Raw genomic sequence first — 15,211 nt, 5'->3', positions numbered from 1 at the left:
CATGTATAAGCTTTTAAATAAATGGTAGGTACACAAAAATGCTGGAGAAACTCAGCGGGTGCAGCAGCATCTATGGAGCGAAGGAAATAGGCAACGTTTCAGGCCGAAACCCTTCTTCAGATTTCAGACTAAATAAATGGTGTTTAGAACCGGTTGCTCAGACCTGATGTAAGAATTTGAGGTTTTTAATATGAAATGTAATGTGTGGAGGGATCTGATTATTGCCTATCCTTAACTTGCTTGCAATTATATTTTGCTGCACCATCAGGTTTGGGGGAGATTTCAGGTGTGTATACCTTTATTTGATTCATATTTTTCCAGGAATTATATTTTTTCCACGTGAAAATTTGGGGGCTAGGGAGCACTGATTTACTTATTACCAAGGATGCTTGTAACTGATGAAAACCATTTTGTGAAATGAATCATCCCTGTGCTTTCTTGTCTACATGTGTTCAATAAGAAATCAATTAAAGTTGTATTACTCTTCTGGTTTCTATTTTCTATTATTTTCCTATTCATGGGGGAAAATGTTTTGATATTAGCTTTTAGAGTTTTGGAGGATCATTTATTGTTAAACATTACATCACCTTGAGCAGGGAAATAAATATGAACACACACAAATCCAAACACACAAATCCCAAATGAATCTAGATTTTATTTTCTACAAAATAGTGTCAAATCATGAATGAGTGTTTGGAGCCCTTGCTGTCTCCTCCCCTTCCTTAACCCTCGAGCTGTCTCCTCCCATCCCCCCCCCCCCCCCCCCCCCCCCCCCCCCGCCGCCCTCGGGCTCCTCCTCCCTTTTTCCTTCCTTCTCCTCCCATCAGTCTGAAGAAGGGTTTTGGCCCAAAACGTCGCCTATTTCCTTCGCTCCATAGATGCTGCTGCACCCGCTGAGTTTCTCCAGCATTTTTGTGTACCTTCGATCTTCCAGCATCTGCAGTTCCTTCTTGAACACTGGTTCCTAAGACTATTCACATTAGATTTTCATGCCTAGGGTATTCTATTGATTAATAATTAATCGAGATTTGACTGCTGTGATCATTTGGGGATGAGGACAATGGACCCTTTGTCATCTCAATAATTTCATGTCATTATTTCTTTATTCCGACAACCCTTCCAATCCACCAAACAGCCTTTGTTTATTTGTGATGGATCCAGGTAAGAAGGGGCTGATGGATAAATGAAGCCAGATGGGTGAGATATATAGTGATAGACTCTACCAACAACCGGGGAACACGACTACACATACAATCCAAGAAACGATATACATCAGTACTACAGTTACTGAGCCCACTTTCTACCCGTACCATATCATTGTACTTCCCTCTCTTCACTTCATAAAATTAAAAAAAAGACTACCAATCTACACTTCAACAAGTGGCTGCTAACTCTTTATCGTTCCTCAAGCTTTGTCAAACGTTAAACCACTGCGGAATTTACCCGTCTTCTTTGTTTTCATTTTTGCACAGAGAGCACTGTTTGCAATTTTTCAGTCATCAGACAACTATCAATGTGTTCACAATTATGGACCAAACCTCTGAAACTTCCTCCTTTAGTTCCTTCAGGAACCTGGGCTATATCCCATCTGGACTAGGGATTGACTAACTTTTAAGTGTTGCCAGTCATTCTGCTATCCCCTTTACCCCAAATCTCAATTACTTTGTTCCTGATACTGCATATTATTCCTTGGTGAAGACTTATACAAGTATTATTAGAATCTCAGCTTTGCTTCCACAAGTAATTTCATTTTTTGATTCTCACTGGACATCTTTAGACTTTAGAGATACTGCATGATAATGGCCCTTCGGCCCATCGAGTTCGCGCCGACCAGTGATCACCCCGTACACTAGCACTATCCTACAAACTGGGGACAATTTACGATATGATAGAACTTTATTTATCCCAGGAGGGAAATTGGTTTGCCAACAGTCATAAAAACACATGAGACATGAAATTAAATTGATGAGGGGTAAGGATTGGGGATGTGCAAAGATTGTACAGAAGCCAATTTACCTACACACCTGTATGTCTTTGGAATGTGGGAGGAAAGCGGATCACATGGAGAAACCCCATGTGGTCACAGAGGGAAAGTACCTTCTGTACTTGCCTCTGTACTCCACAATTTGAGATTTGTAATAGAAAAAAAATCACATATGGTTAAAGTGCACATTGTCAGATTTTATTAAAGGGTGTTTTTATACATTTTGGTTTCACCATGTAGAAATTACAGCTGCGTTTATTCATAGTCCCACATTTCAGGGACACATGGCTTCAAAGGCATTTGTAATTGCTCAGGTGTATTGAACTGCCTCCTTAATGCAGGTACAAGAGAGTTCTCAGTACCTAGTCTTTCCTCCAGTCTTTCCATCACCTTTGGAAACTTGTATTGCTGTTTATCAACATGAGGACCAAAGTTGTGCCAATGAAAGTCAAAGGAGCCATTATGAGACTGAGAAAGAAGAATAAAACTGTTAGAGACATCAGCCAAACCTTAGGCTTACCAAAATCAACTGTCTGGAACATCATTAAGAAGAAAGAGAGCACCGGTGAGCTTACTGGTCGCAAAGGGACTGGTAGGCCAAGGAAAACCACCACAACTGATGACAGAAGAATTCTCTCTATAATAAAGAAAAATCCCCAAACACCTGTCTGAAAGATCAGAACCACTCAAGAAGAGTCAGATGTGGAGTTGTCAATGACCACTGTCCGTTGAAGACTTCATGAACAGTAATACAGAGGCTGCAGTGCAAGATGCAAACCACTGGTTAGTTGCAAAAATAGGATGGCCAGGTTACAGTTTGCCAAGAAGTACTTAAAAGTACAACCACAGTTCTGGAAAAAGGTCTTATGGACAGATGAGACAAAGATTAACTTATATCAGAGTGATGGCAAGAGCAAAGTATGGAGGAGAGAAGGAACTGCCCAAGATCCTAAGCATACCACCTCATCTGTGAAAAACAGTGATGTGGGTGTTATGGCCTGGGCATGTATGGTTGCTGAAGGTAGTGGCTCACTTATCTTCATTGATGATGCAACTGCTGATGGTAGTAACACAATACATTCTGAAGTATATGGACACATCCTATCTGCACAAGTTCAAACAAATGCTTCAAAACCCATTGGCCGGCGGTTCATTCTACAGCAAGACAATGATCCCAAACATACTGCTAAAGTAACAAAGAAGTTTTTCAAAGCTAAAAAATGGTCAATTCTTGAGTGGCCAAGTCGATCACCCGATCTAAACCCAATTGAGCATGCCTTTTATATGCTGAAGAGAAAACTGAAGGGGACTAGCCCCCAAAGCAAGCATAAGCTAAAGATGGCTGCAATACAGGCCTGGCAGAGCATCACCAGAGAAGACATCCAGCAACTGGTGATGTCCATGAATCGCAGAGTTCAAGCACTCATTGCATGCAAAGGATATGCAACAAAATACTAAACATGACTACTTTCCTTTACGTGACATTGCTGTGTCCCAAACATTATGGTGACCTGAAATCTGGGGACTATGTATAAACATTGCTGTAATTTCTACATGGTGAAACCAAAATGTGTAAAAATGGCCTTTATTAAATCTGACAATGTGCACTTTAACCACATGTGATTTTTTTCTATTACAAATCTCCAATTGTGGAGTACAGAGGCAAATAAAAAAATGATGGATCTTTGTCCCAAACATTATGGAGGTCACTGTAGTTTTATTGAGAGTAGGACCATTGACTTTTACACTGTAGGAAGGCTGTATGGCTTCCTACAAATGCAGCTGGCAGTACCAGGATCAGCTTTGTCCCTATAACCTTTCAGCTTGTCTTCTACGTTATCTCTTTTTGCAAGCTTCTATGACATCAGCTTCCACTGGAAATGAAAATAATTTGGCGCAGTGCTCAACAATCGTGTGCATGAATAGCCTTTTGCTCGCTTCCTCACTATGCTTTAAAATACTATTTTAAATCCATGACCCCTGTATCTGAGCCCTTTGTCAGTACTGCCTGTTGTAGTAAATCTTTTCCCCTTCACCTTAAATCTGTGACCTCAGGTCCTCGATTCATCTACTCTGGGCAAGAGACTCTGTGCATCTACCCAATCTATTCCTCTCATGATTATACACCTCAATAAGATCAACATTTCAATAAGATCTCATATCTTACTTGAGCAGCTTACAACAAAGTGGAATTAATTTTGATTTATCTAACTTCAAGTAACTCAACTTCTCTGGTGATGCTCTGCCAGGCCTGTATTGCAGCCATCTTTAGCTTATGGTTGTTTTGGGGGCTAGTCCCCTTCAATTTTCTCTTCAGCATATAAAAGGCATGCTCAATTGGGTTCAGATTTTTTTTCTATTACAAATCTCAAATTGTGGAGTACAGAGGCAAATAAATAAATGATGGATCTTTGTCACAAACATTATGGAGGGCACTGTACACACATTATTACATACTCATATAACATATAACATATAACAATTACAGCACGGAAACAGGCCATCTCGGCCCTACAAGTCCGCGCCGAACAATTTTTTTCCCTTAGTCCCACCTGCCTGCACTCATACCATAACCCTCCATTCCCTTCTCATCCATATGCCTATCCAATTTATTCTTAAATGATACCAATGAACCTGCCGCCACCACTTCCACTGGAAGCTCATTCCACACCGCTACCACTCTCTGAGTAAAGACGTTCCCCCTCATGTTACCCCTAAACTCTGTCCCTTAATTCTGAAGTCATGTCCTCTTGTTTGAATCTTCCCTATTCTCAAAGGGAAAAGCTTGATCACATCAACTCATACACATGTTGCCAGACTTGCTGTTGTTAACAATTTAACTTTTAATTTCACTTTAGATTTATAATATCTGCAGTTATTTTTATTCCCGCTGTTATATTTATTGCCTATTACCCACGATCTCAGTTGTAACCATGTATACCTACACCTACCAACGTCATTACAAGTTGACGCCATTGTTGCACAAAGCTCTTTAGCCTGATTGCCACCAAGTGGCATTATTCATGCAACTATTGCAACTCAATAACTAATTTCACAGTGGCATAGTTTATGTAACTCCTGACATCAATTTACCAAACTATAACGACCTTGGAGGCAGTAAGCGCTTGCAATAATACAACTGCCACAGCGGCTGATATGTGGCAAGCATATCCCATCATGTCCCATCACCCGTTGCCAGCATCACTGGGACACCTTCACCAGTCTGACCAGCAAACTGGGACCTCTAGAACTGGAGGTCATAGTCTCAGATTTAAAGGACGTTCCTTTAGGAAGGAGATGAGGAGGAATTTATTTAATCAGAGGGTGGTGAATCTGTGGAATTATTTGGCACAGAATGATGTGGAAACCAAGTCAATGGGTATTTTTAAGGCACAGATAGATAGATTCCTGATTAGTACAGGTGTCAAGGGGTTATGGGGAGAAGGCAGAAGAATGGGATTAGGAGGGAGAGATAGATCAGCCATGATTGAATTCCATCAAGTGGCATTGTTCATGCAACTATTGCAACTCAATAACTAATTTCACAGCAGCATAGTTACTTAACTCCTGCCATCAATTTACCAAACTATAACGACCTTGGAGACAGTAAGCGCTTGCAGTAATACAACTGCCACAGCGGCAGGGTAGGCGGGGTAGACTTGATGAGCTGAATGGCCTCATTCTGCTCCCATCACCTGTGACCTTATAACCGGCGAGAGGCGAGTGGACTCACCATGTCCCGCACCGCCGCCAAGCAACGAGCCGCCATCTTGAAAACTGCGCGATGTCGTGCGACGGCGCCACGACCAACTCATCGCGCGATGACGTCACCACGCGGGTGACGGCGCCGTTCCGACGTCAGCGGATGGACCGGGTGGTGGAACGTGAGGAAGGTCGCTGCTGCTGCTGCTCCAGGAGACGAGGTGAGTGTCACTGTAACAAAAAAGATATCATATACAGAAACAATAATGCATCGGCACAGGTGTCACAATCTGCAGATACATTTTACCACTACCAGCTGCTAATTCTTTGCAGCCAGTCATTTATATGGTAGGTTAATTTGTAGGTTTGTTGTCCCCAGTGTGTCGACCTAAACTAAACATTTTCATTGTTAAATATTCACTCTTATTTTCAAATTATTCAATTTCCTGGCCTCTTTCAGACACTGTAATCTGTAACGACCTTCTAAATCTCTGACATCTGTGCAGTTCTAATTCGAGTTTTCTTGCACCTTTCCAAATGTTTCCAATATATCTTCAGTAACTTGAGTCTTACCTGAACCACTTTCTTTGGCTTATTCTCTCTTTTAAATTAAAATCAAGCTTTTAATTATCTCTCTTAATTCCTCTTTGTTTATGATTAGCATCATTTTTTTGTGTGTGATATGTCACGTTAGGGCATCTTACTGTGTTAAATACTTTACGTAAATCCAAACTGCTGTTTGAATAGCATAATACAAGTTAAGATATGGTCTGCAAAGTTTTGAATCATTTTAGATATTTGAAGGATTGAAACTGGGAGTCCTCAAGCACTTGTCATGAAGCAGGATGGATGGGAGTCAGAATAACTAGGTTTATGGAGAAGCCAAAACTGTGGTCAAGCAGGCAGTGTAGTATGCAAACAAGTGAAAAGTTAAAAAAACGTGCTGAGATGGATAATGTTTTTAACGTTTTATGAAAAGTGGCAGAGCATACAGAACGTATATGTGAAATGACAAGTAAACTCTTCATATGTAGATTTTGTGGCGCCAATGATGGTTGCCACGGTGTACGGCTCCTTGCTGTTTTGTCTGTGTTTGTTTGTTTATGTCGTCTAGGAAAATCCCACAAAGATCGCTTTCATGAGAGAGGTACAATACAATACATGCAATACAATACAATACAATTCAATTTATTGTCATAAGGTACTCGTTAACATCAGGTATTCGGTATTAATTATTTCTGCAATAATTTACAGAAACAATAATGCATCTGCACAGGTGTCACAATTTGGAGACACATTTTACCAATTCCAGCTACTAATTCTTTGCAGCCAGATTAATATCATATATATCAAAAAGAGCATTAGTTCAAACAATGTTCGCTGTCAATGTACAGGAAGGAACTGCAGATGCTGGTTTAATCCAAAGATAGACACAAAATGCTGGAGTAACTCAGCGGGACAGGCAGCATCTCTGGAGACAAGGAATGGGTGACGTTTCGGGTCGAGACTTCTTCAGACTCAGCATCTGCAGTTCCATCCTACTCAACAACTATTGCAATTTAATAACTACCCTCGAAGAGGTTTTAAGATGTTGAATGAGGGCACGTTGACCACTCATTTTACTGAATACCATAAATTTTACTGATTGTATGCCTCGTTGTCACCTTCCCCAGCTAACAATGATTTATTCTACATTGTCCTTGAACAACAGCCATTTTGATCTGTCGTTTTCACACTGTACCCTTCCATACCTCTGTCTCCATCTCTCCTGACTCCTGTGTGAAGAAGGGTCTCGACCCGAAACGTCACCCATTCTTTCTCTCCGGAGAAGCTGCCTATCCCGTTAATTACTCCAGCATGTTGTGTCTACCAAAATCGGTAGTTCCTTCCTTCGCATTCCCATTTAGTTTGCATTGGTGAGGACAAGCGTGGACTGGGCGATTGTTTGCCAAACATTTGCACTTTATTGGCAAGAACTGCTGAGTTTCCCGGTTGCTAGCCATTCCACCGAGCTTTCAGTCCTGGGGCTACTCCACTACCAGGGTGAGGCCACACGCAAACTGAACCGCACCTCGTATTCTGCTTGAGCAGCTGTCAACCCCATTGTATGAACATTCAATGGTCCAATTTCAAGTAATACCTCCCTTACCTCTTCCCTCCAACCCCCAGCAGTGTGCACACACCCCCCACAATCTCCCACGCCCAAAGTCACTCTGCTCCTTTCCTCTCCTCGATAAATATTCTCCCGTCCTCAAATCACCCATTTTCCTTTTATGCCCCCTTCCCCCTCCCTGCTTTCAAGGATCAAGTGAGAATGAGGAACTGAGATAATTATAGTTGAATAGCACAGATAAAGGCCTGTTTTTTATTATTTCAATAGTATGGAAAATGCTGGAATCCATAACTGAAAGATATAACAGCACAACTTAAAAAGTGGCGCAGCAGTAGAGTTGCTGTCTTACTGTGCTAGAGACACGGGTTCAATCCTGACTAGGGATGCTGTCTTTTCAGCGCTCTCTACAGCTGTCTTTACAGCCTGACTCCAGTCTGCAAAGACTGGACCCTTGCCCACGACTCCTCCCCAATCACCATTTCACACCCACAGCCTGAATCCTCCCCAATCACCACTTCACACCCACAGCCTGATTCAAGTTTTTCAAGTTTGCGGACGACACACCCTGATTGGACTGATCCAAGATGGGGAGGAATCTGCCTACAGACAGGAAGTGACACAGCTGGCGTCCTGGTGCCATCGCAACAACCTGGAGATAAGTGCTCTTAAGACAGTGGAATTGATTGTAGACTTTAGGAGAGCTCCCCTTCCCTCCCCCCCACTTACCATCAACAACACCACAGTCACATCTATGGAGTTATTTAAGTTCCTTGGAACCATCATCTCCAGGGACCTTAAATGGGGGGCCAACATCGACTCCACAGTCAAAAAGCCCCAACAGAGGTTTTACTTCCTGTGGCAGCTGAGGAAGCACAATCTGTCACTGGCAATGATGGTCCAGTTTTATACTGCCATCATAGAGTCTGTCCTCACCTTCTCCATCATGGTCTGGTTTGGCTCTGCCACCAAGTACGACACCTGGAGGCTGCAGCGCATCATTCAGTCAGCCGAGAAGGTTATTGGCTGCAACCTTCCCCCCCCATTGACGAACTGTACACTGCGAGGGGCAGGAAGCGAGCTGGCAAGATCATCTCTGACCACTCTCACCCTGGCCACAAACTCTTTGACGCACTTCCCTCTGGAATGCGACTTCGGACTGTCAAAGCTGCCACAGCCAGACATAGAAACAGCTTTTTTTCCACGAGCAGTAGCTCTACTCAACAGCCAAAAGTATGTAGCCTCCTTTTTCTCTGGTATTTTATTTCATTCTTTACATGTTTAAATTAGAAAGTTTTATTTTTAATTGTCTACTGTATATCGTGTTGTTACTTGCGAGCAAAGCGCCAAGGCAAATTCCTTGTATGTATACATATTTGGCTAATAAAATGTATTCAATTCAATTCGATATATTGCCATAAACAAGGAGCCCTCTAGATTGCATGTTATTGTTGACAATATGCTGTTTATTTTGACCTAGGCAGGCAATATTAAAAGCAATTAGTCCGTTGGCTTCTTCAAAATGAAACTTGTGAACATGTTCATTGTTTGCTCTGGTTTCCTCCCACACTCCAAAGATGTACAGGTTTGTAGGTTAATTGGCTTCCATAAATTGTCCCTAGTGTGTAGAATAGTGCTAGTGTACGGGGTGATCACTGGTTGGTTTCCATGTTGTATCTGTAAAGTCTTAAGCCAAAACGTGAAGCATATCACTGACTAGGGAGTCACATGGAATGCTCAGTTTTATTTTAAATATCCTTTTACAACACTGTGAAGATATTTTAATATAAGCCACCGCATTTCTATATGTTCATCATTTCTAGAGAAACATTTACGATTTTGTTTCCTGCTCTGGAATTCAGATACCCGCAGCCTGCAACTCCATGAACAATCTAAATGAACCAAGGGAGAATTGGAATATCTTGCCCAATCACAGGGATGGCGAAGGTGATGGAAGCAAATGGAATTATGCTCTACTGGTTCCTTTGTTGGGACTTGCTGCATTCCGTAAGTGTTGTGAATTTGCATTCATGTTGGTTTAGTTTAGGGATACAGTGCAGAAACAGGCCCTTCGGCCCGCCGAGTCCGCGCCAACCATCGATCCCCACACAGTAACACTATCCTACACACACTAGGACAATCTTTACATTTGTACCAAGCCAATTAACCTACAAACCTAAGATAGACGAAAAATGCTGGAGTAACACAGCGGGACAAGCAGCATCTCTGGAGAGAAGGAATGGGTGACATTTTGGGTCGAGACCGTTCTTCAGACTGGTTAGGGTTAAGGGAAACAGGAGATATAGACGATGAGGTAGAGAGATAAAGAACAATGAAAGATGCAAAAAAGTAACGGTGATAAAGGAAACAGGCCATTGTCAGCTGTTGAAACGAGTGAAAACGAGTGGCTAGTGTGACTTGAGTGGGTGAGGGATAGAGTGAGAGGGAATGCTGGGGCTACCTGAAGTGAGAGAAATCGATATTCATACCACTGGGCTATTAGCTGCCCAAGCAAAATATAAGATGCTGTTCCTCCAATTTGCGTATAGCCTCACTCTGACAATGGACGAGACCTAGGACAGAAAGGGCTGTGTGAGAATTGGAAGGAGAATTAAAGTGTTTAGCAACCGGGAGATCAGGTAGGTTCAAGCTGAGCGAAGGTGTTCCGCGAATCGATCGCCCACTCAACATTTGCTCTCGCCGATGTATAACAGTCCACATCTTGAACAACGGATACAGTAGATGGGGTTGGAGAGGTGCAAGTGAACCTCTGCCTAACATGAAAGGACTGTTGGGATCCCTGGACTGTGTCGAGGGAGGAGTTATAGGGACAGGTGTTGCATCTCCTGCAGTTGCAGGGAAAGGTACCTGGGGCAGAGGTGGTTTGGCTGGGATGGGATGAGTTAACCAGGAAGTTGCAGAGGAAACGGTCTCTGTGGAAGGCGGAAAGGGGTGGAGATGGGAAGATGTGACTAGTGGTGGGATTCCGTTGGAGGTGGCGACTATTTCAGAAGATGATGTGTTAACCTACAAACCTTTGGAAGCTGAAATTCTGAGAGAAAACCCGTGCGGGTCACGGGGGGAACGTACAAACTCTGTACAGACAGCACCCGTAGTCAGGATAAAACCCAGGTCTCCCGGCTCGTTGCTCATTTCTGGGCGTACCATTTCTTTCATGTTGTGAAACCATATAGGTGTGTTTTGATGCTGTTTTTAAAGAAAACGTTACTATGTAGGATTTAACTTTTAGACTCTTGGGCCAGTGGTCTTTTTTAAAACAAAATTTCAACTTCCTTCAATTCATAAACCCCACTAATTTAATTGTAGTTGTTAAGTAACAACTTTAAAAGTTATATTTAACCTCTTGAATAAAATTAATATATTTTAATTGAACAGATTTCCTTTTAAAGATTTTTTAATAAACCTGGAATAAAAGCTGATTTCATCTTGTTTACAAGGATGGATCTGGTCCAGAGAATCACAAAAAGAAATTGAACAGGAACGATCTGCATGTAAGAATACGATAGAAGCCACAGAGAAAGAGCTGAAACTGAAATACCAAGATGTAATTATTCAGAATCGGAAATCGCTCGCACGTTGTGAGCTGGAGCAGGAGAAGCTCAAAAGCAAAGTCCAAAGTTATCATGAAGCGCTTTCAGCACAAAGCCGTCACCTAGTTGAAGAACGCCGGCAACTGGAACAAGAACGTAAAGTACTAGAGGAGAAAAAACATACCGTGCAAAATTCAGGAGCAGCAGGGGCTTTGTATCAGGATCTGATGGAGAAGGATGGACTGTGGGAAACTCAAGCCAGAGCACTCATAAAAACATATGAAAACTCCTTAGTCAAGAGGCAAAATCTTTTCTGCAGTTACTTTATTCCAAGGCAAGAAAGACTTGATTGGGAGAGGACAATGCGTAGCCAAGCTGCTGCAAATCCAATTGCTAAAGAATTGGGCATTGAAAGAGGTTTGAGAGATATCTTTGACCATGAAACGCATTGTGCAAACGTACAAAATAATGACCCTAGAAAAAATGGTAGGTTATTATGGATATATATTTCATTATGGGAACTTCGAGCTGAGCTGCAAAAATTCAAAAAAGTAGGCAAAACCTTATTAGTAAAGCCAGTTAATTAGAACACGGGTCATTTATTAAACCAATAAGAGGTAGACATTTTCTGAGAAATCACTCGAGTATGAAGACAAATTAATATCTCTTGTTATTGTTGATCCACAAAACAATGCAGCAAGCCGTGTTGAAGCGATGTGCTGTGAGTACTAGTTCATTGTAAACTGCGAAAAGTTCACCATTGGCCACATAAAACAATTGCAATCTTACCCCGTAAAAATGTTCGATAGACTGAATTACGCCATGTAATTGCTGAATTTGCACTAAATTCATAAAGTAATCCCACCACTGCAATTTGGAGCTGATAACTCCCATTTGAAGGACAATGATTAAGAATGTGACTTCTGATCCAGATCTGAAACTGAATATTAGATGCCCTGAGTGAAAACGAATAGATTTGTGGTTTCACCAGTTTCTTATGGTCAATTTCCTCTGCGTTAAGCTTGCTTATTTAGGCTTTGAATCTTATTTTTAACTTCAGACTTAAATCTAGTATCAAGTTCAATCATTTAACATTTTTTGTTTGACTCAGTTTGTTAATGAGACTCATTACTCAACTATGATTCAAAAAGATAAACCAAGTTATTTAATCAAAAACTCATCATTAACCATGATTGGATACATTGCCGTTATTAAAAGTTGTGGGACCTTCATGGGGAAAATGTGTATTTGCTTAGAGCCCACAGTATGCACATTAATACCAAATGGTCTCCCTAACACATTTCTGACCATTGCAAAATTCATTTGAACATTGGAAGCCTACAAACAGCTGAAAGATATCTGGGTTACAATGATTGAGTAATTTGCAAGATGATATGATAAGTTTCACATTCATGGAAATGGAATGTGGTTTTTCCACACAAGGGATGTGCCTTTGTGTAAATTTATACCAACAGACTAACATACAGGGACTGATTATTCTGACGGCGAATTATATATCATGCAACATTTAAAGTTTTAGAATTTTAACTTGCCCTTTTATCATCTGCTGTTCTTGTCGTATTTTTGAAAGTAGCTTCATTATTATTGATCGTGATGAATTAGACATCTGGAGGTACTCTGTAGTTTTCACATTGTCATTGATTCACTGTTAATGTCTGAATGATTGATGTGACAATTCCCAACAATAACTGGATTACCATGTGCTGTTTAACTCGCTTCATTTCAAGCAATTTTCTCTTTTTGTTTCCTTAATGAATACTTAAAGCAACTAAATCCACCACCTTTATTATTTGCCGCGACTTTGTCCTTTCCTTCCAATGGTTAAGGAGTTGAACCTTTGGACCTTTGAACCTTTGAAACATATGATTATTAAGGGGTTGGACACGCTAGAGGCAGGAAACATGTTCCCGATGTTGGGGGAGCTCAGAACCAGGGGAAACTGGAATAAGGGGTAAGCCATTTAGAACGGAGATGAGGAAACACTTATTCACACAGAGAGTTGTGAGTCTGTGGAATCCTCTGCCTCAGAGGGCAATGGAGGCCGGTTCTCTGAATAATTTCAAGAGAGCTAGATAGGGCTCTTAAAGATAGCGGAGTCAGGGGATATGAGGAGAAGGCAGGAACGGGATACTGATTGGGAATGATCAGCCATGATCACATTGAATGGCGGTGCTGGCCCATTCTAGCACCTATTGTCAGCCCTCCCACTCTGAAAAATCTGCAAAGACACCAGTGACATTTCTGTGTTGATATCCGTGTACATTTTCAGCAATTTATGGTGCAAATATCCCTGTGATTTTAAAAGTTGTGGAGAAAGAGAGCAATTTGTAATGTACTTCTTGAAATGCTTCCTTCCAAAAATACGCCTTGGATGAATACGCCTTGCTGCACATCTATTGTCCTATTCACTAGCATGGCAGATGTATACACAATTAAACCATCTGGAATCCTCCACACCCATGAAGGAATCACCAAGGACAATGGGAATTGCATATATCATCCATAAATGACACCTTTTAAAATATTTAAATCAAATTAACTTGCTATTTCATTTTTAAATGCAAAGGCTTTTGAGTATGTCCGCACGTCACAATTCCTTGAAACATGTTGGATGAATAATTGAGCTTAACAGGAATGGCAATCATAGTGGAAAGATTGCACCTTGCAGGTTGAGAGATTGTATTCATTGTAGTGCTCGTTAATGTTCACTTTATATGAAATTCTTTATAACATATTTTCCCCAGCAAGGCAGGAGAGTTGTCTGGTAGAAAAATAAATATTCACAATTTCAGCAATATGGGTAAACAGATCAAAATGCAACCAATAAGTGTGATTAGTGCCAATATATTTCAACCCTCCTTGGTCAATTTGTTGTTTGAATTCCTGCCAATTGCTCAGTGATTCACATTAAAAACAGAAGTATAAGATGCTCATGAAGAATAAATTTGACCCGATAACCAAAAGTCACTGTTCGGTTCAAAATTTGGAATATTTGATTATTTTGTAAAAAGTAATTATGCTGTGTTTAAGAATGGCCTATATAAGGAAATGGAAAATCGTGGTTAAGGAATTTTGGTTCATGTATAAGCTTTTAAATAAATGGTAGGTACACAAAAATGCTGGAGAAACTCAGCGGGTGCAGCAGCATCTATGGAGCGAAGGAAATAGGCAACGTTTCAGGCCGAAACCCTTCTTCAGATTTCAGACTAAATAAATGGTGTTTAGAACTGGTTGCTCAGACCTGACTTGTAAGAATTTGAGGTTTTTAATATGAAATGTAATGTGTGGAGGGATCTGATTATTGCCTATCCTTAACTTGCTTGCAATTATATTTTGCTGCACCATCAGGTTTGGGGGAGATTTCAGGTGTGTATACCTTTATTTGATTCATATTTTTCCAGGAATTATATTTTTTCCACGTGAAAATTTGGGGGCTAGGGAGCACTGATTTACTTATTACCAAGGATGTTTGTAACTCATGAAAACCATTTTGTGAAATGAATCATCCCTGTGCTTTCTTGTCTACATGTGTTCAATAAGAAATCAATTAAAGTTGTATTACTCTTCTGGTTTCTATTTTCTATTATTTTCCTATTCATGGGGGAAAATGTTTTGATATTAGCTTTTAGAGTTTTGGAGGATCATTTATTGTTAAACATTACATCACCTTGAGCAGGGAAATAAATATGAACACACACAAATCCAAACACACAAATCCCAAATGAATCTAGATTTTATTTTCTACAAAATAGTGTCAAATCATGAATGAGTGTTTGGAGCCCTTGCTGTCTCCTCCCCTTCCTTAACCCTCGAGCTGTCTCCTCCCATCCCCCCCCCCCCCCC

The 15,211-nt window shown here is 40.9% G+C and overlaps 2 protein-coding genes across 3 annotated transcripts in view; one reads left to right on the top strand and one right to left on the bottom strand.

Annotated features, from left to right (window-relative positions):
- sdha (succinate dehydrogenase complex flavoprotein subunit A) overlaps positions 1-5,803 on the bottom strand; it is a 64,006-nt gene extending 58,203 nt beyond the window's left edge. The window contains exon 1 of the mRNA XM_033019171.1: positions 5,718-5,803. Within this exon, the coding sequence (XP_032875062.1) occupies positions 5,718-5,753 (36 nt within the window). The 5' untranslated portion in view covers positions 5,754-5,803. The remainder of the gene's footprint in view (positions 1-5,717) is intronic.
- On the top strand, positions 5,781-14,934 carry LOC116971959 (coiled-coil domain-containing protein 127-like). Of its 2 annotated transcripts, none has more exons than XM_033019173.1 (3): positions 5,781-5,907; positions 9,659-9,803; positions 11,255-14,934. In XM_033019173.1, the coding sequence occupies exons 2-3, from the start codon at positions 9,680-9,682 to the stop codon at positions 11,932-11,934; spliced, it is 804 nt and encodes a 267-aa protein (XP_032875064.1). In that variant the 5' UTR covers positions 5,781-5,907; positions 9,659-9,679; the 3' UTR covers positions 11,935-14,934. The 2 variants fall into 2 exon arrangements, with proteins under 2 accessions (XP_032875064.1, XP_032875065.1); XM_033019174.1 differs by having other exon boundaries at positions 5,811-5,902; positions 9,657-9,803; positions 11,255-13,159.
- The last annotated feature ends 277 nt before the right edge of the window (positions 14,935-15,211 follow it).

This window comes from Amblyraja radiata, chromosome 4, assembly GCF_010909765.2.
Source record: "Amblyraja radiata isolate CabotCenter1 chromosome 4, sAmbRad1.1.pri, whole genome shotgun sequence".
NCBI lineage: Eukaryota > Metazoa > Chordata > Chondrichthyes > Rajiformes > Rajidae > Amblyraja > Amblyraja radiata.
Note: the sequence above shows the minus strand (reverse complement) of the source record. Positions and strands in the feature narration are given on the sequence as shown.

Coding starts and splice junctions, on each gene's coding strand:
- LOC116971959 (XM_033019173.1), top strand. CDS start 9,680: ATGAACAATCTAAATGAACCAAGGGAGAATTGGAATATCTTGCCCAAT. Junction 9,804..11,254: donor GTTGGGACTTGCTGCATTCC/GTAAGTGTTGTG, acceptor CTTGTTTACAAG/GATGGATCTGGTCCAGAGAA.